The sequence below is a fragment of the Ursus americanus genome, chromosome 17 (genome assembly GCF_024610735.1).
Source record: "Ursus americanus isolate L20-20 chromosome 17, mUrsAme1.1.p, whole genome shotgun sequence".
NCBI lineage: Eukaryota > Metazoa > Chordata > Mammalia > Carnivora > Ursidae > Ursus > Ursus americanus.
Genome location: NC_142143.1, coordinates 15,780,746 through 15,807,561, shown reverse-complemented (window position 1 = coordinate 15,807,561; position 26,816 = coordinate 15,780,746). Strand labels below are relative to the sequence as shown.

The 26,816-nt window shown below is 48.8% G+C and overlaps 1 protein-coding gene and 1 long non-coding RNA gene across 2 annotated transcripts; both read right to left on the bottom strand.

Annotated features, from left to right (window-relative positions):
- Positions 1-200: 200 nt before the first annotated feature.
- CKAP4 (cytoskeleton associated protein 4) lies at positions 201-9,680 on the bottom strand. The gene is made up of 2 exons (XM_045779929.2): positions 8,968-9,680; positions 201-2,709 (listed from the first exon to the last, which is right to left on the bottom strand). The coding sequence occupies exons 1-2, from the start codon at positions 9,418-9,420 to the stop codon at positions 1,387-1,389; spliced, it is 1,776 nt and encodes a 591-aa protein (XP_045635885.2). The 5' UTR covers positions 9,421-9,680; the 3' UTR covers positions 201-1,386.
- Positions 9,681-14,090: 4,410 nt separating this feature from the next.
- On the bottom strand, positions 14,091-20,211 carry LOC123780858 (uncharacterized). The gene is made up of 3 exons (XR_006776535.2): positions 19,985-20,211; positions 14,299-14,480; positions 14,091-14,183 (listed from the first exon to the last, which is right to left on the bottom strand). It is a non-coding gene; the product is annotated as an uncharacterized LOC123780858 (long non-coding RNA).
- Positions 20,212-26,816: the final 6,605 nt, after the last annotated feature.

Sequence of the window (26,816 nt, the reverse complement as noted above, 5' to 3'; positions counted from 1 at the left end):
ATTCTGCTGTAGCTGGGAGTTGGGAGTCAGGTGAAAATCTACCACCAAACCTGCTAACAGTCCCCAGACCTAAGAGTGAGGCCATCTTCTTTTAGAATTGAAACGAAGTCTTACAATTGAAAACTTCCCGATCTTTCTAACCTAATTAACAAAATATATTGCAACTGCTAAATTCTCAGAAAGCCACCACTCTAGAAAAGTCATAACAAAGCTCAAGTGTTTATTAAGAATTAAAAATACTGTAAATAAGCCATACAGTTCATTTCACAGTAAACTAAACAAACCTTTTTTTCTCTTAATTTTCTTTTTTTTTTCTTTTTTTTCTTCTTTTTTGAAGGGCAAGACAGCCATTAAAGAACAGTACAGTTCAAAGGGAAACAGCAAAAAACTACAGAAAATGCACACATTCCTCCTCACTGACAGATGGGGGTCTGCTCTGACAGCAAACCTCTTCATGGACATCGTAGGAAAATAAAAACACGTGGCCTCCATTCTCCGGGGAGAGACAGTCCATGCCTTTGTGGACCGCTCTCCTCACACATTTCCTGAAAGAATCCAAGGAGTCCCCTTTCCAGGATTCTAAACCTATGTATTATTTGGGGACCCTAACAAGAGGTGATGCGGGTCGGCCACAGGGGGACTGTGAGGTGTTGTGCCTTCCCATTCAGAACCATCTGGATTCTTTGCATAGTTACCTTTGAGATCACGAGATGATTCAGGAATGGAAAAGACACCCCACACCTCACGGGAGGTGACCATCAAGTCAAGCAGCTGGTTCGTATCAACTAAAAACCGAGGGGCTTGTCCCCCGCCCAAATCAGAGCTGACACTTGTGAGTTTTAACCAGTTTCAAGTGGAAGACAAGAAGTGAGCAGCAGCTCATGAAAACCTCGGCCAGAAGTATTAAAAAAAAAAAAAGAAAGAAAGAAAGAAAAGAAATTAATTTTCCTTAAAGAGAATTAGAAAGAAAAGTGCCTCCTCCCCCCCAACTTCTTCTTTTTTTTTTTTACTCGAAATCTGCCAGTCAGGCAAGGTTTTCTGAGGTTACACTTAATCTGCTTCTGTTAATCCTCAGTGGAAGCCATTCTTCTCTGACACTAGAGACATCCCTTCTAAAAGGCACCTCTGATTTGCAGGGGCCAGGCCTTGAGGAAACCAACCAAAAGCAGAAGCAGAAAACTTGAGAAACCAATGGTGTGTGGTAATTGTCGTAAATAAATTAACTGGGCACAAAAACATAAAATGCCTTGGTGTTGGGGGGGGGTGTCCCCTGCTTTTTAAGAGGGGACAAGAACATGGGGGGCGGTAGGGCGCATGGGAGAGAACACCACATTTTTTGGTCATGAGAAGCTGGACTGAACTCCGCACCCTGCACACGCAAGTCATTCAGACTTTTTCGTGAATCTTCTCCACTTTCAAAAACAACCTGTCCAGGTCATTCCTCAGGTCATCTAACAAGCCCTTAGCTGATTCCAAGTTGTTCTCGTTGGTTTCTATTTTCACCGAGTAGGCGACCAAGCTGTCCACGGCAGTCCTGAGCATCCTCAAGTCCGACTCCACTTGGCTGACGGAGGCTCTGAGGTTGTCTAGAGAAGACAGTCTGTCCAGGAAGTCCTGAGGCAAGGGGCCCGTCCGGGCCGGGTCCTGGCCCAGCAGCGTGTGCACTTGCTCCTGCACCTTCTGGAGAGCCTCCACGGTGCTGGGGAGCTCGCCCATGCTTCTCTTCAGCTCCTCCACGTCGCTGTAGAGCGAGAGCTGGGCCTCCCCCAGGCTCCTCACCGTGCTGGCCAGGCCGCCCGCGTCGGCCTCCGAAGGGCCCAGGCCCGCCACGCGCTCCTGCAGGGCGGCCAGACGCCGCTCCTGCTCCACGCTCCTGGCCAGCAGGGCCTCCAGGTTCTCGCTGTGCCGCACAGAGGCCGTCTGCACGGCGTCCACGCCGTCTTCCACACTTTGGAGCCTGGAGTCCAATCCCTGACTCTTCTCCTGGAGCGCGGCTAAGGAGGCAGAGTGTTTGTAAACCCCATCTTCTTCCGGCCTCAGGGCCTCGGTTTCCAGGTGGTGCAGCTCCTCCTTGAGTTTCCTGATCTCCTCAGGAAGGCGGGAGGTGACCTCCTCGGACTGGAGCAGCTTCTCTGTGAGGGCCTGCAAGGTGAGGTGCTCCGAATTGGCCGCCTCCTTGAACTTCTGCTGCTCCTGCTTGAGGCTCACCAGCTCCTTGACCTCGGTGTAGACGTCAGACTCCAAGGTCTGCAGGGTGCTTCTCAGGGCCTCGATGTCCTTTTCTCTGGACTTCACAGAGAACTGTGTTTCCTTCACAGCTTCCTTCAAGGCTTTTAAATCCTGCTTGTACACCTCGGAGTCTTCCAGAGACGCAACCTTCGCCTTCACATCGTTGATTTCCTTCTGGCTCCTCTTCTGGACCTCGGTGAAGATGGCAATGTTGTCGTTGATGGACTTGGTGAGTTCTGTCAGCCTTTCCTCCACCGTGTTCTCAAGAGACGTGAAGTCCCGCTCCCGGGCATCCTTCACCACGTGGATGCCGTCGGAGAGGTCCTTGAGGATCTCGTTCTGGAGCTTCTGCAGAACCTCACTGATCCGGCTGATCTCACTCTCCCCTTGCTTCACAGCTTTCTCCGTGAGGTCTTGTTTATGCTGGGAGCTTCTCAAGATGGACTCAAAAGTCCCAAATGTGGCTTGAAGAGACTGCACCTGTAACCAAAATCCACATGTTAACTGCTGAGAAGAGCTGATGAATCTTATTCAATACTGCTATATTTCTTTTCGTCTGCCCAGCTTCCAGGTCCCTCTTCTAGAACAGAAAAATAATTGTTCTTGGAGAACCTTCCCTCCACACACAGTCCATATGGTTTGGGGGACCAACCTAAAGACCCTTTCCAAGTGCTCCAGGGGTCCTCCCTCTTGAAGCCACAGTGACTAGTCCAGGAATGGGCCTAAGGCCAGCCAGTCAATTCTAAGACTTCTGTTAAAACTACCAGTAAAGAAAACCTTTTTCTACTGGGATTGCTGGCTATAGGATGAGGGAAGCCTGGAGAGGCTCAGACTGGCCCACGAAGAACGCCAGCCTACGAATCAAACCAGCACAGTGGGAAGCAGAACTGAGAGACGGCAAGATCGAGTTCTGAAGACACACTCTGCATCCCTGGATACAGCTATAGCTGAAGGACTCTGCTCCTGAACTTTTTAGTTCAAGCCAGTAAGTTCTCTCTCTCTCTCACACTCTCGCTCGCTCTCTGTCTCTCCCTCTTTAAGTCAGTTAGGCTGAGTTTCTAGCTCTTGCAACTGAAAAGTCGTACAACTTTTCACAGGAAAAAAGCTGAGGCACTTGGGAGACACTGGGCTGGGAGGCAAGAGACAAAGGTCAGGTGCCTAGCTTTTGCCACTTCTAATTGGGCGGCCCTGACCAAATCACTGTCCTCACCCAAAAATATGACTTGGGCCGGATGTCCCCTTAGCATTCTCTGGCTCTGTGAGCACATCATTTTCCTGTTTGCCATGACACACTCATTCTAAATACATTCTCCCCTAACCAAGGTCTGATGTGGGAACCTCTCCAGGGAGCTGGTTTGATGTGCCGAGCCTGACAGGCCAGTGACTGCTGGCACACAGAGCCACCCAAGATGCTTTCTTGCAAAAAAAGAAAAAAAAAGAATTTGAATCTCTCAAGTCTCCAGCTCTAACCACCAAGTCACAGGAACATGCAAGAGAAAAACATGCTACGAGGGCCAATCAGCCAAACCCACAATGTGGAAAATTCTACACGACAAAGTACCAGGATCTTTAATAATTAAATGGCATTTTTAAGGGGAAAGTCAGGAAAATATTACACATTAAAAGAAATTTAAGAGATTCATCAACCAAACGTAATGTGCAGACTTGTATGGATCCTGATTCAAGCAAAGCAGCTATAAAAGAGATATTTTTTAAGGGGTCAGGGAAATCTGATACTGAACTAGGTATCAGATGAGAAGCAAGCATTACCGTTAACTTTGTTAGGTGTAATATACTGTGTTTTGCCAAAAGAAAAGGGAAGAGAAGGAGCTCCTATTTGTAAGAAATAAATCTTGAAATACATGGGGTGAACGATTATTGGTCAAAATTAGATCCTGGCTCAATATCCACTGGGTCCGCCAGAGCCTCGAGGGCCCTCTGGAGGGCCTGCCCCCACCTGAGCCCGCTGAATCTCTCGACTCAAGACAGGCCATCCTCTCCACCCAGGCTGCAGCCATTCCCCAGACCTGGGCTACTTCCCCACACCCAGAGCATCTGAGAACAAGAGAGACAGGTGGGCACCTGACAAGGGGGGAATGGAAGGCTTGAGACTCTGCTCTGAGTAAAACAAAATGGGAGGGAAGAGGTGGTGATGGAAAGAAACAAGAATAGCAAAAAAAAAAAAAAAAAAAAAAGGGAGAGCGAGCGAGCGCATTATTGAAACCAGGGTTTGTTATATTGATCTCTTCTGTTTACGCCTGAATACTTCCATGGCAACAAGGTAAAAAATAAAATAGCATGGGCTCTGGAACCAGACCGCCTATGTTCAAATCTTGGCTTGGGACACTTCCTAGCTGTGTGATCTTGGGCAAGTTACTCAGCATGTCTGTGCTCTGGTTGTCTCAGCTGCAGGATGGGAACAAAATAGTACTTGACTCGTAGGCTCATCTTGCGAGGATTAAGCGAGTGAATATATCTAAAGCTTCGATCGTGCCTGACACATAGTGAATGATCAAGAAGCGACAGCCACTGGGGCGCCTGGGTGGCTCAGTTGTTAAGCGTCTGCCTTCAGCTCAGGGCATGATCCCGGAGTCCTGGGATCGAGCCCCACATCAGGCTCCTCCGCTGGCAGCCTGCTTCTTCCTCTCCCACTCCCCCTGCTTGTGTTCCCTCTCTCACTGGCTGTCTCTCTCTGTGTCAAATAAATAAATAAAATCTTTAAAAAAAAAAAAAAGCGACAGCTATGGTCTTCCCTGTTTACTCTTTCTTCTGGGAGTAGCTCAGAAGTCAGGAGATTCTGAGACCATCCTTAGCCCTATGCCAAAGGGAAAAGCTGCAGAAACGAGGACAGGATGCCTGGGCTCTGGTTCCAGCCCCACCTAAAACCAGCTCCGTGAGCACAAATAAGTCACTCACTTTCCAGGCCCCAACTCCTCGTCTATTAACAAATAGTTTCTAAAGCTCCTTTTGGTTTCCAACAGTCTGTGATTTTAAGACAGATTAGAATTAGGTCTTCAGGGACTCCAGAATACTAGACAATTTCCCTGTTCAATTCAATATCACCTGAGTCATAAAGGGTACTTTGAGAAGGTACCATGGAGAACTCACCTCCAAAACTTTTAAGTTATTCAATCACAGCACCCGCCTGTTCTGCATGGCACTCAGAACGAATGGGTGAGCACAGTACCTGCGATGTTCAGTGTTTTCTGAATGAAGCAGGAATTAATTAATGAATAGCGCAAAGCCTGGTGAAGAGTGAGTTGGTCCATTTCCCCTCTGATCCCTGTCACCCCTAACTTGGGCTGGCTCTTGGCAAATGGCTAGGAAGGGGACTAGATCAGAAATTATGGATGCAACCAAACACACCAATCCCCAACACTATGAAAAGAATAAAGAAATTGCCCCCCTACTGAGGGTGCTGTGAGCTGTTCATCTTTACATGCAAGGACCTCATTATAATCAATATGCAACGGACACACCTGTTCCCCCAACATATGTGGGGTGCCCCCAGAGAAAAGTAATGGCTAGAACAGGATCCCTGCACTCGAGGAGCTCACAGCACGAGGGGAGACAGTGGTGGTCCCCGTGGAACAGGGCACTTCCTGTATACCAAAAAATATGCAAAGTACTCTGTAATAATCTCATGAGTTGGTGGCTCCCACTGATCTCCAGTTTACAAATCAGGAGACTGGGAAGTGGTCATGCTGAGCACCAACATCCCAGGACCGGTGACGTCACAACCTGAGCTCTCAACCTCTCGTGATAAGCTCAGCAGAAGCCTGTTCAAAGTGCACCGAGTGCCTGGAGGAGATGCTGCCTACCTCAGAAGCCCTGGCTCTCCCGGAGTCAAGAGAAGAAAACAAAGAAATAACAACCAGAGAACTCACTCTTCCACAAATAGCTGCTCATCTCATTCAACTGTCCCTCCTGGGCCTAAGCCTACTCCTGCCATCACTCCATGCCAGCCTGCAACTGCCAGGGCAACATGGGCCCTTCCCGGCCTCCAACTGAACTGCCAACGTTTTCGGAAGCCCGCACCTGCTGTGCCCGCTGAACCTTCCTTGCAAGGACAGGCCAGCTTCTCTGTCCAGGCTGCGGTCATTCAGCAGACCTGGGCCATTTCCCAACACCGAGAGCAAACACAGAACGAGACCAGGTGAGCGCCCCGTGGAGTAGAGTGCTTCAAGTCACGCTGCTTTGACTCGGATCCCAGTTTCCCCACTTAGGGTGTGTGTGTGACCCTGAAGGAGGAACACGACCGCTCCAGGCCCAGCTGGCCCACCTGTGAAACAGTGCTAATGAATGGGTCCTGCCTCGGAGGGTGGCTGGGAAGCACTTAATAGGACGCCCAGCCCATAATGAATACTAATTATGAATAATAATATTATAAGTATACGTTCCTGCTAAGAACCAAACCCCACCCTGCACCAAGCATCACAGAGTTAAAAAGGGGCTCAAACGTCGGCTGTCAGAGGAGCCACAACTACTCACTCTTCAAAGCAAAATCACATATTCACTGGCCACCTCAGAGGTACACACGGAAGTGGCCACACACAGTGACAAATCTCAGTACTGCTCTGGGCACGTTCTGAGCGCCACATCACTGGACTAAGCATTAACTGAGCACCTACTACGCACCTAGCGAGGCATGGGCAAGATAACGAAATGAACAGACCAATGGGGAAGAGTGTCCTAGGTGCTAACTGCAGTAGACACCCTGGCCCCGCCCCTTACTAGCTGCGTAAACTCGCAGTCACTCTGCCTTCTTGCTTCGCACTCTCCTCATCTGCGGAAGGGGGGTCTACTGGTGCTTACCTCTCGGGCTGCTGTGAGAGTCAAAAGAGATGAGAGCACAATAAATACGAGGTATTACATACAGCTTGATGACACCGCTAAATTAAAAAGAAAAGTCATGGTTTCAACAGTGTACAGCCGGGTGGATGCTTAAAAATCTGGACAGAGCCCTCCCCTCGCTCTGTAGATGGGAAGACTCAGCCCCAAAGCGGAAAGAGATCTACACACAGCTTTGACGGAGAAGAGGTAGGAGCCAGGAAGGTGGGAATAAGGGAGAGGCAGGGGAGAAGCAGAAAGAATAAAGCCCAATTTCTTCAACGAAGATTCAAGACCTCCCCCCATCTCACTACTTCCTACATGTTACTTTGCTACAGGCCGGACAGCCACCGGCTGTCCCTCCAACATACTCAAGATAGCCCCCCTGCCTGTGTGTCTCCACTCCTCTCAACAGTCACCACCAGCAAGGTCTAGACTGGCTCTGCCCTGGCCACTGGGATACAGGCCTAGGCAAACTCCACACCCTCTCTCTCCTGAACTCACACAGCAGCAACCCTCCACCGAAACCTACTTGTCACTATCAAACTTCAATATATTGTGATTGATCGGTAACTGGGTGGATGAAAGAGAGGAAACCAGGGGCTAGTGATTATATTCCAGCACTAGGTCTACTTCTTAAGAATGATTTGACATTCAGGATAGGCAAAGCAGCACTGCCTACTTAATTCCCTTCGAAAAGTCACCTCCCTTGGCCTGCAGCATAGAGCAGGCTGACTCATTGAAGTTGCTCTGCCAGTCTTAAGAGGAAATTCCTAGTCCTGCATACTCCACAAAAGTCGATAGAAACTTGGCAGGGCAGGCAGCATGCTGGGAAAAGGAGGCAGCAGTTCCGGGCTCAGAAGTGGTGGCGGGATTTTTTGTTTCCATCATACAACCAACTTTCATTGAGCAATGACGTTGGTGGAGGACAGAGGAGGGATGAGAAGGGATGAGACTGAGGGAGATGCACTTGGTGTGGAAAACCACAGACACGGTGGAACCTAAGAGGCTTTGTGGTGAAAGTTGGGTCCATCCATACCTGAGACAGGCCTCAGTGGACCCCAAATCGGGCAGTGGCCTAGACATACTCGTGTAGTTTGCCACCCACCAGCTGGGTTCTTTATCAATTCACTTGATTTCTCTAAACCTCAATCTTCTGGTCTGGAAAATGGAGTCAACACTGCTACTCCTCCCTCCCCACCAGGGTTGCTAAGATGATTAGATAATGAGTAAGCCCTCTTCACATCATGTAAATGTGTCTTGTGGTATTACTCACCAGTACCCTCTAGTATTCTGGGGCTTTTCTTTCCTCTGAAGCTGGTTTATGCTACTTCAAAGGCTCACACGGGGACACTGGTCCACTAAAAACCAAGGGGTCTGAAGATAGGGAGTATTTCATTTGAACTTCGCAAATGAGTATGATCACTTGCTTTTCCTTCCCCAGATCAGGATTTATTAATACCTGGCTTAGATATCTCCCACAGCGAGAGCCCAGGTGCGGCCTTGCCCGAGGCTTCCAGGGATGCGCCGGCGTCCCTTCCAACCTCCTTTTCAGACAACTCTGCCCATTCAGCGGTTCCTAATCCAAAAAGAATGGGCTCCGCAGAGCCTGGCGGCTTCCTTACAGGTCACCGCTAATGCCCTGCGACAGGCCCTTGGCCCACCCTCGCCGGCTGGCCTGACCATCCTCCCGGCGGCCCATCCCTCGGGGCCGATTCTTCCGCGGCCATTAACAAAGAGGGTCTAGGGACCGCCCGGGGACTAGGGACCCGGGGACCGGGCATCCCCGGCCCGGGCCGCCCGAGGAGGGGGCCCAGCTCCGGTCCCGGCCCCGGGGCCTGGGCAGAGCCAGCGGCCCGGCTGCGGCGCGGGGTCTGCGGGTGGGGGGCCGGGGGCCGGGGTACCCACCTTCTGCTCGACGCCCTGCAAGCCCTGGCCCAGCTCCTCCCTCTGCCGGGAGAAGTCCTGGTGGCCGCGCCGGACCTGCTGGACCTCCTCCAGGACGTGGTGGACACACCAGCCCGAGAAGGCGGCCGCCGCCACCAGGGCGAGGTAGAAGAGAAAGTTGAGCGCCCGGCCGAGCCTGCGCGAGCAGGACGCCGAGGACGAGGCGGCGGCTGCGGCGGCGGAGGAGGAGGAGGAGGACTTGCCGCCGCGGTGGCCGCCCTTGCCGTGCGCCTGGTTCTGCGGATGCTGCGGCGGGTGCTGCTGCGGGTGCGGCGCGGGCGGCGGCGGCTGCTGCGGCGCGGGCGGCGGCTTCTTCGCCACGTCATCCGCGCCGCCCGACGGGTGGGCGCCCTTCTCCGAGGGGCTCGCGGCGCCGTGGCCGCCCTTGGAGCCCCTTTGTTTGGCCGAGGGCATGGCGGGCGCAGCGGCGGGTGAGGCCGCGGACTGCGAGGCGAGCGAGCGGGGCACGCGGCCCGGGAAACTTCCTCGGGCTCCCCCGGGGCTGGGCGAGCGGCACGCGGGCGCTGCTGGCGTCGGAGCGGCCGAGAGAGAGCGGGCGGCGGGCGCGCGAGGAAGGAGGCCGGACGAGGGAGGAAGGAGGAGGGGGCCTGTCGCCGCCGCCGCCGCCGCCGCGGCGCCGACCCCGCCTCCCGGGAAGGGAGGCCGGGAGAGCCGAGCCGGGAGAGCCTGCCACGCACGCGGGGGCCGACGCGGCCCCTCCCCCTGCCGCCACGACCCCAAGGAGGGGGGCCGAGCGGGGGCCGGCGCCGCGGGGTCCACGCGGCCGGGGTGGGGGTGGCCCAGGCGGGTCTACGAGGCCTCGGGGGGGGGGCGGGGGGGCGAGGGGAGGGTGGTGGCCGCGCGCGGTCTGCGGGGGCTGGGGGGGGGCTCCCAGCGGGGTCTACGGTGCCGAGGTGGCGGGGGGGGGGGGGAGTCCCAGCGGGGTCTACGAGGCCTGGGGTGGGAGCGGAGGGAGCCGAGGGGAGGGTGGTGGCCGAGCGCGGTCTGTGGCGGGCGGGGTGGGGGGCAGGGTGTCCCAGCAGGGTCTACGGAGGCCCGGGCAGGCGACTGAAGTGGCCGAGTGGGAGGGGGCAGGAGGCGCCGAAGTAGGGAGGGCAGCTGGCCTGGCTCTACCGAGGCGGGGGCCGGGAGTCGAGGTGGCCAAAGGGAGGGGCGCAGGGCTGGGTCGATGGGGGGGCGGGACTGGCGACTGAGCGGGGGCCACGAGGGCCCCAGGGATAGGCGGCTGAAGTGGGGGTGGCCAGGCGGGTTGGAGGGAGGAGAGCTGGGCTTGAGCTTTTGCCGTGGGCCAAGTTCGAGTCCCCTCCCTACGACCTGTTGAGAGAGGAGCTGAAGGGGGGCGCCCAGGAGCCCTGCCCCTGGGAGTGGGAGTAAGGAGGAGGGAACCGGACCACGCCCCCCATCTTTTCTCCGGGGACTTGGGGAAATCCCGCCTCCCCATCCCACCCTCCCAACCCGACCCGAATTGGGCCTTGACTCTTTCGTGGGGTTTGAAGGCGGAGGGAGAATGAGCTGTCGAGAAACCAGTTGGCTCCGCGGAGGCATGTTTAGGGAGAGTTAGCAAAGATTCTTGGACTGCAGAAAGTCTATTCAAGGAAACACATTTATTGAGCACCCCACTTACCCTGGTCAGTCCACTGTCGATGCTGTTTACTTTTTTTCTGAAGCTCTTTCAACTCCATTTTCTCTTTAGGGGTCCTGCAGTCTACCCGAAGCCCCTACAACGGACAGGCTCTGTGCTGTGTGCTGTGTGCTGGGAAACCGGGGGCGGCGCAAGGAGAAGGAGGTAGATCGGGGTTGTCACCCCTACTCTGGTAGAAGGAGATACAATAACGCCAAGCTCTGCATTTAGCAACTTAAATATGTTCTTAAAACCTCACAAAAAGCTTGCAAGGCAAGATTATTTTGCCCATTTTATTGGAAGGAAACTGAGCCCCCACCCCAGCCGATTGGCTGAAGGTCACACAGCTATGATTTGAACCTTGACCTCTTCCAGAGCGCATCCTGCTTTGAAGTGGGAAGGAAAGGGGAGGGGGCAGGGAATTTAAGCAACTTGCCCACTCTCAGCTGAGACTAGTTGGTGCTGGGGCAGGGACAGACCTCCACTGCTTTCCCCCCCGAACCTGGTGCGCTGTGTGTGCCAGGAAATGTGCGTGCCTGACAGTGAGCTGTAGGAACGCCGTTTCTTCTGCCAATTCTGTTTTTAAAGCAACCGTTCCTTGTCCTTAAGGCCCAGTCAAATGCCACTTCTTTCATGATGCCTTCACTATAACACCACCTCTCATGGCGCTTAGAGACAGCAAATAGTTGCAATAAGGGGCATCATATATGTTAGTTCAATATAATAAACCTTTGTGGAGGGTCCAGTATGCACCAGACAGATGTCTGCAAAGTACTAGTCTCCCCTCCTCCAGGACAAGAAGCAGCCATCGCTTATATATCTCTTTGTATCTCACCATATGAGGTGGCTTTAAAAATCTCTAGGGAACCAATGAACACGTGGGCCTGCCCTCAGGGGGCCTGCATTACATTTGGAGGAATGTGCGGAAACAATTTGAGGGCCAAATTATGTGCTTGAGAAAATAAATGTAAAGGGAGCTCATCATAGGGCTGTAGGTACGTGGGGAAGTATGGGGCAGGAAGATCTGAGCAAAGCCTTGAAGAGTGGATTTGCACAGGGGGAGAGCCGGGAGGATATTTCTGTGGCAGAAATAGGGTGAGCCCAGGACTCCAATCTGACAAGAAGTAGTGTGTGTCACGACGTAGGGAAGAAAAGATGAGCTGGTGGAATGGGTCCAGATTGCAGAGGTCGGTAGAAGGCAGCCAGGCAGGCAGAAGAGTCCGTATTAGTGTGGGAGGCCAGAATAAATTACGGCAGAATCTGAACCAGAAATACAACCATCTGCCCCAGACAGAGAGGAACATCCACTCCAGCTAAATACAAGGAGAAATCGTAGGAATCTCCTAATTGAAAAGAGCACATGACCTGGGAGGGGGGAAAGGAGATAGCAGAGACTAACTCATCAGAAGGTGCTAGAAGAGCCTTGTTTAAAAACTGTTCAGCTGAGTTCAGCTTGTGTTTAAAATCCCTAGTGTGCAAACAGAACGGTCATGGTCCTTCAGGCAGTCATCTGTCAGGGCAGTGATACCTGCACAGCAGCTCTGGGCTCCGCCGGGCTCTGGTTCTTAGTCACCTTAGTTCTGCCACCAACCTAACTCTGTGACCTTGAGAAGTGTACTTACCCTTCTCTGTGGATTTCAAGGTCAGCTCTTCTGCATCTCTAAAGACCTTTCTTATTCTACTCATCTGTTTCCTAGAGAAAAATAGTCATCTCTGGTATCAGAAATAATTAAATATTTACATTTTTTGAAGTTGAGACAGACCTTAGGCCAGAAAGCATGGAAGGTTTCTCAATTTTCGGCCTCTGCTGAGCACCGGAAGCATAGCAGGTGGGGGAGGGGAGTGTTGGTATTTTCAGTGTTTCCCTCTTGACCCTTTCCTCTGGGAAGTAGTGAAGTATAATGGTTAAGACACGGGCTCCCAAATAGACTGACGTGGGTTCAAATTCAGCTTCCATGACTGACTGGAGAGTGTGACCTCTCTGAACGTCTGTGTCTTCATCCATGAGAGGTGGGTAATAAGGACTGCCTCACCAGGTCGCTGTGAGACAGCATATGATACGGGGCACATAGCAGGGCTCAGTGACTAGAGGGTAGTTAATACGACTTGCAGAGTCACTGAGCAAAAGCAGAGCTACATAGAGCTTCTATGTCTAGATTTCAACCATTTTCTTTCATCGTTATTTCTGGGCACTCCCGGCACCGTATGTGGCTTTTAGACCACAGGCTCTGATGTGTTTGACCTGAGAAAGCAGGCAGTGTTTGCCCGTGAAGCGTGGTTCTGCCGTGGTATGTGGCTGCACCCAGAGGAGATGAGTGCCTGGTCGTGGAAGTGCATCTCCTAGGGCAGGAAGGCAGCAGCGGTGCTGGGAGATGGCCATTCTCCTAGCCCGGCTTCTGCACCGCACACCATGTGTGTGGAGCAGGTTTCCTTGCTCTCCGCCGCCACCAAGTTTTTTACCTCTATCCCTGGTGCTCTTCTTCCCCCTGAAAGCATAGTAGATGGTCGGGAATGTGGGTGGAGAAGAGGAGGAAAAGCTAGAGACATCTCTTCCTTTCCCCCAGCTTGTGCGAAGACACTTCTGAACACCTTCAGGCTGCATGGACATAAATTATAAGATAGAGATTTGTAGGCCTGCAGCCCTCTTGGTTTTCCGTATTTCCGTTGGAGTGCCTCAGCAGAAACCCCTATCACCTACTGTCGATTGCCTCTTCTCGGTTCCAGGTTGACAAGACCTCCAGAGGCCAAGACATGGGCCTGAATGCCCTGCAACCAGGGTGTGTGTTAGAGGTGGGGGCCTCCTTTGTACTTGGCTCTGGAGCGCTAGGACACGGCCTCAGCTCTTCCCACCCCCAGGAGCTCCCTAACTCCAAATGCTGTAGCTCCATGCATAGGGGGATTCTTTTCGGAAGACAGAAGATAACAACTGCCCAACCCAAGCTACTGTCTGTCCGTCTTCCCTGGCTTCATTTTTCTCTCTAGTATTTGTTTTTCTCTGACAAACTGCGTATTTGCTTATTTAATTATTATTGTCTGTCTCTTCTCATTAGAGTGTGAAGTGCCATGCCTGAAAACTTTCTTGAGCTCACTCTTGTACTCCCTAGTACCTAGAACACAATGTCTGGCACATAGCAGGAGCTCAATAAATGTCGTGAATTTCATGTGAGTCAAATCCCTCTACGTAGGGCCTTCCCTTTCATAAGAAGACCACAAGGAGGGACAATGGAGGGAAGGATCCCAGTGAGGAACGACCTTCTAGAATCTCAGTATCATTACAATGGCATCGGGAATGATGGCGGGAGGGGTGACAATGGGTGATGATGATGGGGATGGCGAAGATCAAGAGGGTGATCGCTAACACGGTTAGGCTGCGGGGGACCTGTAGGGCCACAAAAGTTACCATTTACTGATCACTTCCAGTGTGCCAGGCATTATGCCAGGAGCTTAACATGCATTACCTCCTTCCAGCCTCCGTGAGCCTTCGATGGAGGCGCTGCAGGAGTGCTGATCCAGTTTACCCACGACAGGGGACAACCTGCACAAGGGGACACAACTTGAGAATGGTAGGAGTCAAGGCTAGAATGGAGGCAGTTGATCTGAGAGCACACTCCCAATTAGCCATGCGTGGAGAGACTGATAAGGAAACAAACCTAGTCTGATGGAGTCATTCATCCAAGGCCTTCTGATAAAATCCAGGCGTTTAATGAGCATCAGGAATCTCGAACTGGGAAGGAGAGGACAGGGCCGTACCTCAACCTGACACTGGTAATTCACCTCTGCAACGGCTCCCTCTCACCAGGCTGCTGGCGGAGATGTTTTACACATACGTGTGCTGTAGGGAAAAAATACAAAAATAAAATAAAAGTATGTATTTTAAAACTCTTGACAGTCTGACTCCTGCTTCTCTCCCTAGCCTCATTTCTCCCTCCAATCCCTTCCGACTCTGGGCAGCCAGACTCAGCTTTGCCTTCAGTTGCCCTAATTTGCAGTAACCTCTAAGGACCTCAGTTTCCTTGACCCTTGTCACGCCCCACCCCAACCTGGATAAGACGTGCCTCCCTGGTGCCCCCCAGCCCCCAGATGCTCACAGCACCTACCAGGATGTATTGTGATTGCCTGCTTACGTACTGTCCTCCACACTAGAGCTTTCGGAGCAGACACTGATCAATTTCTTTGCTTATCCCTAGTGCCCAGATTGTAGGAGGCACTCAAAACATGACGGATGGCTAATTGTATGGATATGACTGTACATAACGTACGATTGCCTTCTGATTCTCAGCACCCCACACTGTCAGAGTACCCACTCTCTAGGGGTGGGGTGTTGGGAAAGTCTCCAAGTTTTGAAAATTTAGTAGAAGTGGGTAATATGTGGAAATGCAATGTTGTAGGATAGGTTCAGACAGCCTGTAAAAAAATGTGTTGCTAATTTAACCAAATAGAAGACATGCATGGCTATGATGGATTCCTTAGTGAATGAGATAAAGAAGTCTATAAAAATGCTGCCCCAACCTTGCTCAAGAGATCTCCCACATCTTATCACAGGCAGAGCACAATGACCAGGAGTGGGGCGGTAGGGGGGGGCGGGCAGGGATGAGGGCGTGGGAACAACACCTCCCCTCCCATTTAGGATTCCACTTCCCCTGCCCCACAGGCACCTGCAAGCCCTTTTTCTTTGTTCAAGCTCTTCTCCCCAGCTTTCCAATCTGGAAGTCCCAGCAGCCTCCTTCCAGGAAAATCTAGTCCCTGACCACCTGTCCCCTCCCCTCCCTCAGTCCCTCAGAATGAGGGAGAGTGGTAAGGATACGGATTGGGTTTGATCCTATCTGGAAGCCTTATGAAATTGTGTGGTTCTGGAAAGTTACCTAACTTCTCTGGTCCTTGGTTAGGGGAAGATGAATATTTTTCAGGATCCACGGGAGATAAATACAAAAGAGACCATGATCACTGCAAGCTCCAGATACATCATGATCATTAATATGTGCCAACTAAATAAAGCCAGCCCCTCTACAATTCAGAGCCTAGCTGGATATTTTCAGCCCTGGAAAAAACTAAAATAGCATCCGTAAACCGTGGCTTACAGTACCACCAATGGCCTAGAATTGTGGTAAGATTCCCGTGAAAGAATATCAGTAAAGCACCCAACATGCTCTGTTTCAGCAGAATGGAGATCATTATGTAGTTAGGGTACTATCCTATCCCCACCAGGCCATGGATCTCTAGAGGGCAAAACCTTGTCGGCTTCATTTCACCGTACTACCCTTAATGCTTATAGTTGCATGGGTAACTGACCCAGAAAGTATGATTTTCATTTGATTCACAAATTGCACAAATTTGAGCACCTGACCTAGGCAAGGGGGCTACAGCCATGAATAAGCAGCTCAAAATCCCTCTCCTTGTGGAGCTTTCATGCCAGCAAGGGAGACCAGGTAATAGCGCATCAGTAAAACACAGGATGCTAGGTAGTGCTAAGGGGGAAAAGTAAAGCAGAGAAAGGGAAACAGGAAAGCTATGGGATTGGGATTGCTATTTTAGATTCCGTGGTCAAGGAGACCTCACTGAGAAGGTAACATTGGAGTAAAGACCTCAAGGAGGTATGGGAGCCAGCCATGCAAATATCCAGAAGAAGAGTCTTCCAGGTAGAGAAAAGAGTGAGTGCAAAGGCCCTGAGGTGCATCTGAGGATCAGAGAGGAGGCCAGTGTAGATGCAGCGAGTGAATAGTTCACCAACAAGTATTTATGGAGCCCCTACTTTTTAGGGAATAAACAAATGAGCACAGTTCCTGGCACACAGTCAGCCCTCAGCACATGCTGCTGTTTTCATCATCATCATTAGCAGTATTATCTCTGGATCTCTCCTACCACCACCACCACCACCCAGTATCCAGCCCCAGATCTGGTGCCTAGTAAGAGCTCAGAAACTGCCTGGTGAACTGAATCTCACTATTCTGTGTAGGCTGGGTCCCTAACCATTAACACCCTGTGATCCCTTGAAGTTTCACTGCACGGAGACTTATTGTTTCCTTACATCGGGCTTTTGCTCTGAAAATCCTTAGGTCAACATGATACCAGAATTGTAGGTAAATGCAGTATTCTATTGCTTTGGAATAGAATTCCTCAACCTTCAAAAAGGTAGAGAAGGGAGTCCAGCAGTTTGGATGCTGTGACCTCTCCTAAGTCCTGGGCCCCTTCACTTTATAGGGACCCCGTTGGGGTGGGGCAGGTGCAGGGTTCATCAGTTTTAGGCTCTCACCTGGGACCCAGCAGGCAGAACTAGGGGCCTGCTGTTTACAACCCAGATGAGCCTTGGAAAAGATTTCACCTAGAAGGGGGTGGATGAGAGTGAGGCCACTAGGTGTTCATCAGGAAGCCTTCAAACACAGTGATCATCACAGGAATTCAGGAGACCTGTCCAGGATGTGGAAGAGATTGAGTCAGTAAGGAACTAATGAACTCCTCTCTGCACCTCTATCAGCCACGAGATTTTCAAGTCTCTTAGAAAGGCAGATCCTTAATGACTTAAGGCCCTCTTGCTCCGATAAAGCCTGGGTCCTGTTATTTTTCAAGTGAAAGAAATACCACCCTTCTTTCGACCTATTTGTCAGAAGTGAAGGCAAAGCAGACAAGCACTCTACTCAGAGAAAGCTTTCAATTCAGTTGCAACGTGACTCTTGGTGCACACGTCTCCCACCACAGCTCAAGCCCCTCCATCATACAGAGACTTCCAAGACCACATCTTAAAGCCTGGGCTTTTGGGGTGTGACTAGCGTACCATGCAGAAGGGCCCGTCCTCCACTGTCCCAGTGTTACCTCTCGTTCCCAAACACAACCTCCCTGTGGGCAGGCTGGCCTCTTTCTCCCTCCTCTCTGATACCATGCAAGTTTCTGTCTTCTAAAAGGAATAAGGTCGTTCCTCCTTTCCACCGACCCAGTCTGCTCTTCCAGGAAGAGAGCACTGACTTCAGAGTAAGAAAGACATTCTCATTTGAGAGAAAAGTAAGACCTGAGCCCAGTGTGTTCTAGCCAGCAGCTTAAAGTCACATAGTCAGGAGTCCAGGTTTGAGACATGTGCTTCTGATTCCAAACTCCTCTCCCTTTCCACTCATCCTAACTATCTTTTGGCTGGGTGACCTCCAAAGAAGACAGATTAGCATTCTAATTAGCATTCTTCCAAGGAGTACTGATTAGCACCCAAAAATAAATATTTGGCATCAACTTGTATGCAGGGCAGCATGGAAAACTGGTTTTAAATGAGTACTGTGCAGTGCTTTGGAACTGCCAAAGCACTCGTCAAACAGAAGTGATATCAATAAATATTTGTCAAGTCGCTGAATGAATACCAATGATACGAAATTAAGGCAGGTGGGTCTTCTGAGAAGTAAAGGCATTTTCCATTCCAGAGAAAGGAGCTCCTTCACTCTGTAAACAGATTTGCGTGAGAATTTTCTTTCATTAAAGTGACTACGCCTGCATTATTTTCACAACAGCTGTGCTTGGTTTACTAGCTAAGCTGCCCAGGAGCTGGGATTATCTCCGCTACCGAGCCAAGGTGGCCTATAGTAAAGCCAGATTTTGCCTTTGCCAAGCTTATGAAGGCAAGGCCTTTGTGACGTTCAAAGCTTTCTTCCATTTCTCTGAGGAAGGAGGATTCCTCTCCAAAAAGGTACAGCCTCTCTGAAGGCTTCTAAAACCTCTGGGACTAACGGACACTTGGACCTGTTTTCGTTTCTCATCCTGACATGTATTTGCATGTATCTTCTGGAAACGTCTTGCATCAGTTCATCCCAAAGCCTGTGAAGCAGGCCTGGCGTGGGCCAAAGGCTCATTCAAGAGGAAGAAGGGAGAATTAATTAAAATGTCAGGTGCTGAGCCAAGCATTTTACACTTGATTTCCCACTGAATCATCACAACCCTGTGAGGTAAATATGATTAAGTTTGTATAGGACAGAAAAATAAGACTCAGAGAAGACCAGCGGTCTGCCCCAGTAACAGCCTGCAGGTGGCAAAAATGATACTGAAACTTACACCTGCCTGAGTCCAAAATCCATGCTCCTACTCTCCTCTCAGGGGCTTCCTGGACCTACAGTTATATTCAGCTTGACATTGACACCTCTCTCGGTCTGCTCCAACTAGATTTATCCCCCACAATTTCCCACATCAGTGGTGCCCAGGGAGCTTTCTAAAAAGTAGATGAACCCTTGTCTCATATCAGCCTACCAATGGAAGGGCGCAGGCTTGGGTATTTCGTGAAAGCTGCCCAGTCCACAGGATGTCCAGCCTGGTTAAGAATCATTACAATATATGGACCCTTTATTCCAAAAGAACTCTACCCTCCCCCATTTATGCTCATTATTCCCCCTTCCTCACCGTTTCCCACACCAATTTCCTAAACTGAGCAAATCCAGTTTCCTTCCAACAACACGTACCCCGCCCCCCCCAGCGATCGAAATTCACTTTGTTTCATGTTGGCAGAAAATGACCCATTTAGACTCTCAGCTCACCCACACACTATGATAAATTACAAATAAATTAAATCATTTAATACAAAAGTTTCCAGCCTAGGAAAACAGGAAAGAAATAAAGGAATATGATCTCAAAATTTTGGTGGGGAAATGGAATTCTGAACATAGAAGAAAAAGTTTTTAAATAAAATGGGGAAAGTACACCCCCAAAAAGGAGGGGGAAAGTAGATCTGATTTAACTACATGAAAATGTAAAACTACCCAGGAAAGAATAAGGAAAGCACACAGAAAGAATATGACAAGCAAAGATTAGTAATATTATTGTCTAAATTTATTGTTATTCGATATTAATATCTAAAAAGACCATACAAATAGGATAAGTGCTCTGAAGGTAGAAACCTTGTCTTTCTTGTTTGGTATTGTATTCCTGTGTCTGCAGATGCTTGGCCTATAGTAATATTTGTTGAATGAGGAGATTTTTTTTAACTGAAAACCCCAGGAGGTAAGTGAGAAAAAAATGACATGAAAATAAACTCACAAAAGAGGAAACACGATTACTCAACGCATGGGGGCATATTGCAAATCTCACTTGTGCTTTGAGAAATAGAAGTATTTAAAACACTGACGGGTTATTATTTGTGTCTAAGAAATTAGCTGAGATTTTTAAAAAACTATAAAATGTAACGCTAAAGTGGGTAGGGTGAAACAGCTCCTTCATGCTATCATTGAATCAGCCACTTTGAAGACTAGTAGAAATGGGAACCAGGTTCTGATGGTATCCAGATGGTTAGTGTAATGGGTATTATTGGTTTTGTCTGACCAGCAACTAAGCCTCCCCCTTCTAACAGACCCCACAACCCTCAGACAATGCGCCTACCCTGGTCAACCTTCACTGGGTTTCTTCAAACCAGCCCTGTCCGGAAAAGAGGCCTTCTTTTTTTCTCTGGTTGTGAATCACACGAGGACATGATTCTAGAAGCTGCCAGTAGTCATGTCTCTTGAAACATGGAGAGAGTGTATCTGTAGTAGAAAAAAATACTAAGTTGGTTTGCAGAGAATCCTGTTGGCATTGGACTCCCTGGTTCCCATCATTTCTGAGGTCATTTTCTGTGTCTGGGCTCTTCCCAAAGGTCGATGATCTGAGACTGTCATCTCTACCCCGCTGAGTGTACCAGAATAGGCTCCTTCTGGCTTGCAAGAGCCTATTGTTCACTTCTCAGGAACTTTGTGAACTGGTTGTTAACCAGTCCGAGCTTGAAATCAGCCTGGTAGAGGTATTTGCTCTAGCAGCCTCGGGGTGTTTCTAGCCCATGGAAATCTGAAAGCGCTGCAAATCAGGAGTTTCAACAGCATAAACCCCCCACCCCCACCCCCACCCAAGAGCCAGTTGTTAACCATTTACGAGAACGTCACTTTCCTTAAGGTACCTGGTGCGGATTTCCGTCACTAGCAATCCTGAGAACCAGTTGGGCAATGCAGCTGGAGTTGCTGAGACCCAAATCCCACCTGAGACTTTTATTTCCAGTTTATAAATGAAAAACCCTCTCCAGGTGGTCCCCAAGGGAGACAAAAACCACAGGAAGCTTTATTTTTAGCTGGGTGTTAGGCTAGGCATGAAGCTCTTCTGCGAGGTCACAACTAGACATTTAAGAGGGCAGCCTTCTCCGCTGACCTGGATATTGGGTAAGTTGTTTTGCAAGGAAAGATGACACAGAGAAAGAGAAAGTAATGTTTGTCTCTGAACCTAGCAAGGAGCCCTGGCAGGAGCCAGGGAGGGTCCCAAGCCTGCTGGCCATTAGGGAGAAAAGAGAGTTAAAAAAAAAATAAAATGCTCAGACCTCCTCTAGGAGTTCAGGCTCTGAGTCAGCTTTTCTCTCAGACTATATTCAACAGATCGGCCAAAAAAGGGTCACTATACCCACCTCCAGATGCCCGCAGAATTCTGCGTAATTGGGAGGTTTACAACTGTTGATTCCTTCTACATCAGTGATTTTATGTCTAAGAATCATTTCTGAAGAAATAATACAAAATAAAGGAACGGGTTTATGTACAGACTTATTACTGAATTATTTAAAATAGGGAGGGGAAGAAAAGTCTGGAATCCACACAAATGACTAACAATAGGGGAATGACTACGTGAATTATAATACACCATTATAATGTATCACAGGCATTAAAAACAGTTTGAAGGGATTATAATAAGATGAGGAAAAATCGTATGTTAACTAAATACAAATTTGGATTTAAATTTTATATTCAGAATGACTGGGAATCGGAGAAAGAGTAAAGGTCAAAAACTAAAGTGTGCGCTGACTGAAAACTGCAAAGGTGTCGTCCCAAGTGTTAACTGTGGTTTTCTGCTTTGGGTAGTGAAACTATTGAAGGTTTTTAGTTCTGCTTTTCTCTGTATTTTCCAGGCTGCATTCAATAATCTTACATAAAAATGGATAGCCCTCGTGAGTATTGCTTAGTAGTCATCTTGTACCAGGCCCTAGACGAAGCACTTTTCATAGATTATTTTATGTACATCTCCCTGCGACCCTCCGAGGTGGGTAATTTCATTACTTCCAGTTTACAAATGGAGAAACTGAGGCTCAGATAACCTAAGGTGTCTCGCCCAAAGTCACCCAGCTGATAACCAGGGTGAAGGGCCTGGTCTATTTGATTTCAGAGCCACAGCATCTTACCCACTCCACTCTCCTCAAGAAGAGAAGAAACTAGATAATAATTTGCACATAGCTATATAGAAATATAGACGTTAAACTTTCTTGTAAGCCGGAGAACCATCCTTCAAGGCTAGTTCAAGGCTTACGTCTTCTGCTTCCTGTCCCTAAACTCTTGCCCGGATAGCTGCTCCGTCCAGTACTCTTAGACTGTCCTACACTGTTGACGGTCTTTTCCTGGACAGCAGGTACACGTCAGGTAGATCGGAATGCCTGAGGGAAGGAAGGGCACCTTCTCCTCACTCTGGTTCTTTTCTCCTTTTCTACCTCTCCTTCGTCCGGCACTGTTCACTTTAGCTGTGATCTCTCTGCGCTGTAAGATGAAACAAGCCAGGACTCCCAAATGCATGTCCTAAGGGAAGATGGAAAGCCTCACCCAAGACTTCCGTGTACTTTCTTAAGCTTACTTTGTTATGGCTGCCCTACCGCCAACTCCGGGCTCCACTGACCCAGTTCATTCAGGAAACGGTCTCGCCTTTCTATCCCGCCCCAGATGGAAACTCAGCCCCTTCCTTGGCTTCTGCAGTGAACCACACAACAGGGCCATCCGAACACGTAGACTTCATGAAGGATATTGGAGGGCAAGGAGAGGTTTATGCTGTTGAAACTCAAACAACTTCAACATGAATATTAAACAACCTTGTGAAAACAAAACAAAACAAAACAAAACCCTTTGGCTACCAGGCCCTGGAGAAGTATTATTTATTGGCTGCTTTGCTCTATGAGTATCTCATGTAATCTCTCCCTCCCTCCCCATTGCTTTTCTACCCCACCCTCACCCCACACCAACTCCAAATCCTCTCTCTGTAATGCACAGCTATCCTGTTCACTCAGGCCCCAGCCTCCAGACTCAGCTCCTGACCCTTCCAGGTGCCCAGCTGATTGAAAGGACCTTTCACTGAAATCTAATCCACTCTTCTTGGATTGTCATGTTGGTGGACAGCAAACATTTTATCGTCCTCAATTACACTTAAATATAGAAATTGAATTGAGAACTTGCTTTGTGCCAGATGCTGAAGATACACAAAATTGGAAAAATACACAAGCGAGAATCCTAAAGAACTTAATCATTAATTTCCTTAAGAACTCATAGCTTACAGAGCAGGTCACCACCACAGCAGACCACTGGTGCTCTAACAGAGCAAGAGGCAAAGGGCCATGGGGCTCAAGGGGATGCAGCAGCCTGTAAATGCGGGCCTCGTAGAGATGCAAGGGCCAGACATCCAGGAGTCTCAAGTTGTGAGTTCCTTTCTCTAGCCATGGGTTCAGCTGGTGTTCCTCGCATGTCCCTTCCCAAAGCTTCTCTTCGGCTGTGGCTGCCAAGATTCTTTCCACCGCGTTACACAATATACAATCGTTTATGACTGACACTAACCCAATAACCCTAACTTGACCGTAGCTCCAATTTGGAATGTGCAGCCCTTGGCTCTTCACCACACTGCGGGGCACCACGAGCATCTATAAGACCGTCTGGCGGGTGGAACAACAGAAGATATTGAAGCTTCTCCAAAGAAAGTCAACATGTGCTAAATGTTCATTCAAGTCCATTTTCAACCCAAGTTTCCTGTTTCCCCCCCTTTCATAATCAAATACAAACCAGAGCTCTTCTTTCAGATTCTTTACAAGTAAACGGGGGACTGGGGGGGGGGGGGGGGGAGGATGCTGGTGATCTCTGTTATCATAAAGGATGTTGTCTCTCTTGACATGGTTTCAACAGTTCCTTTACAAAATACTGTGACTGTGCTATATTTTAGCCATAGTTTGAATGCTGAGCCTGGAACAGCTGGTTGTCAAGACGCTCAAACTGCTTTTGCCAAATTGTAATTATTGTCATATTCGGGGTTGAGATATTTTAAATTAGGGTTGTTTTTCATTATAAAAAGAGATGCTCATTGTAAAATTTAAAACTTTATGAAGTATGAAGTGAAATATAAACGTCAATAGCCCACAGAAATTGGAATAAACACTTCACCAAAGGAGATCTACAAATGGCAAATAAGTATATGAAAAATGTACATTGGGGTGCCTGGGTAGTGCAGTCGTTAAGCGTCTGCCTTTGGCTCAGGGTGTGATCCCGGCATTCCGGGATCAAGCCCCACATCAGGCTCCTCTGCTGGAAGCCTGCTTCTTCCTCTCCCACTCCCCCTGCTTGTGTTCTCTCTCGATGGCTATCTGTCTCTGTCAAAATAAATAAATAAAAATCTTAAAAAAAAAAAAAGAAAAATGTACATTGCTGGGGTGCCTGGGCGGCCCAGTCTGTTAAGCGTCTGCCTTCAGCTTAGGTCAGCATCCCAGGGACCTGAGATCGAGCCGTGCATCAGGCTCTCTGTTCAGTGGGGAGTCTGCTTCTCCATCTCCCTCTGCTGCTCCCCCTGTTTGTGCTCTCCTGCTCTCTCTCTCTGTCAAATAAATAAATAACATCTTAAAAAAAGAGAGAGAGAAAAGAAAAATGCACATTGTTAATCATTAAAGAAATGAAAATGTAAGCCACTCGTTAGAAGAGCTAAAATTTAGAAGTCTGACCATGCCAGATACTGGCAAGGATATAGACAAATGGAAATGCTCATACAGTGCTGGCGGGATGTAAGATGGTACAACCACTTTGGAAACCAATTTTGCAGGTTCTTAAAAAGTTAAGCATCCACCTACCATGTGATCTGGACATTCCACTAAGTATCTACAAGGGAAATGAAAGCATATGCAAATGCAAAGACTGGTACACAAATGTCCCTAGCAGTTTTGTTTTGTTTTTCTGGGGACTGGCCCAAAACTATTCACAATCTAAATGTCCATCACCAGATGAAAGATAAGCAAATTGTGATACATCCATTGCAATGTAATGCCAGTCAGCAATTAAAAGGAATTAGTTATTGATATTCTTAGCAACATGGATGAATATTTTGCTCAATGAAAGAAGCAAGACCAAAAATAAGACATATTGCATGATTCCATTTATATACAATTTTGGAAAACGCAAACCTTTAGTAACAGAAGGCAGATCAGTGGTTGCCCAGGATGAGGGGAACAGGGAAAGGTGATAGGGAGGGATTACAAAAGGGTTGTGTGGAAACTTTTGAGGGCAATGAATATATTCACAATTGGGATTGTGGTGATGGCTTCATAGGTGTGTACGTATGCCAAAATGTACTAAATTGTACATTTTAAATATGTGCAGCTTTATTGTATGTCAATTATACCTCAGTAAAATGGTTAGATACATACACACACACACACACACACTCTCACAATCAATAGCTCCCAAACCCTCGCTTGATATTACCGCTAATATCAATTTGTCATTCTCTTTCTAGACATTTGCACAGCAGGCATCATATTATACACTATTCTACAGTTTGCTTTTTTCACTTTTTTCACGCAGGTAAGCATGAAGCCACCCCATTCCTTTAAATGGCTTCTCAGTAATCCAGTATGTGAATGTTTTGTGATATTTCACAGGTCCTCTGAATGTGGATGTTTAGGTGACTTCCAGTTTTTCTAGAGAATTTTTTTTTTTAATCAATACAGTTATTTCCAGAGTTAGAAGCACCTGACTGAGAAGCTTCCTGATCCTTAAAAAAATAGTCCCTTGCTGGTGGTTTCTCCTGCTTCGCTTTTTCTCCCACCACCCCTTCCCCCGTCCCCACCCCCCTCCCCCCGCCCCCACCCCCATACCAGCAACCAAGCTGTTCTGGCCTACTTGCTCCACCTGGTGGGCAGTCTAGGAACTGGCCAAGCTTTATAACTTCTGCGTGAGTGGTTCTCTTTGACTCCAGTTCCAGCTAAATCTAATCCTCTCACTCTCCTCATGAAAACTTGTCAACTAGAATTAGCCCCGAGCCCCTTATCAGAGCATACAATGTGTCACTACTCTGGCCTCCATCCAGCTTTCCAGACTCAATTTTGCTAAGTCCCCTCCCAGCACTTTGTACTCCAGAAATACATAACCAATCACAGTCCTCTAATATGCACGCAGTGCTGCTTCCTACATCCATATCTTTGTAGCTGCTATTTGCTCTCCCTGGAGTGTCACTGTGCCTTCTCCTCTTCCAGGGTTGCCTGGTAAACTCCTATTCACCTTCAAAACCCGACTTCAGCATCCCCTGCCTCTCTGTAGTCTTGTCTGTTCCCCCCACGTGGAGTTGATCACTTCTTCCAACTGTGCCTGGTATATACGTCCAATACCACACCTAGAACATTTGATTGTAATTACCCATTTATATGCTTGCCTCCTGCATTAAACTGGCTCCCTCATGAAACCTGAGGGCCAAGACTATCTCTTGGTCATTGTGTTCCTTACCTCCCCAGCATCTTTCACAGTGCACAGAACAAGGGAAGGGAGGCTTCATAAGCAGACATTGTAATAAAATGAAATGACCACATGTGCAGCCCAAAGGGAATGGTGCCGAGTGCTTCTTTTTCTCATGCACGTAGAGCTTGCCAAAGTTAGGGTGCTCCTGGTCAAGGCACAAAGCCCAGAGTCTGAGACCAGTCGGAGGAACCACACACTCTTTAATCTTTCCCTAATACATTGGTTAAGCCTGAAGATCACTGGAACAATCTTGAACCTAGCATTCCTCCATCAGTGCTTGGGAAACAAGCAATGGGGTATGATTTGCAGGTTACAGCCTTGTACCAAAGGCTGTCCCAATAAATGCAGTTCCCTGACTCTTTTCTTACAGCCCCAGGAGAGAAATTATGGGGCCATCGTGACCCTCTTTTTGCCTCATTTGGAATCCAAAAGAAGATATTTCCTTCTTTTACTCATTCATTCAACAAATATTTATCAAGTGTCTTCACGGGTTCAGGCACCATTCTAAAGGCTTATAGGATACATAGTATAAAAAAAAAAAAAGATCCCTGCCCTCTTGGAGCTTAATTCTAATGGAAGAAGAAAGACGATATTGATCAGTAAGTGCATTTCCTAGTGCACTAGACGTTAAGTGCTGGGGAAAAAGGAAGAGTGCAGCAGGTCATGGGGTGCTGTCT

Bases quoted from the DNA above. Each gene is read 5' to 3' on its own strand.
- CKAP4 (XM_045779929.2), bottom strand. From the start codon at position 9,420: ATGCCCTCGGCCAAACAAAGGGGCTCCAAGGGCGGCCACGGCGCCGCG. The intron at 2,710-8,967 runs GTGGGTACCCCG...TTTTGGTTACAG, and splicing joins TGCAGGGCGTCGAGCAGAAG to GTGCAGTCTCTTCAAGCCAC.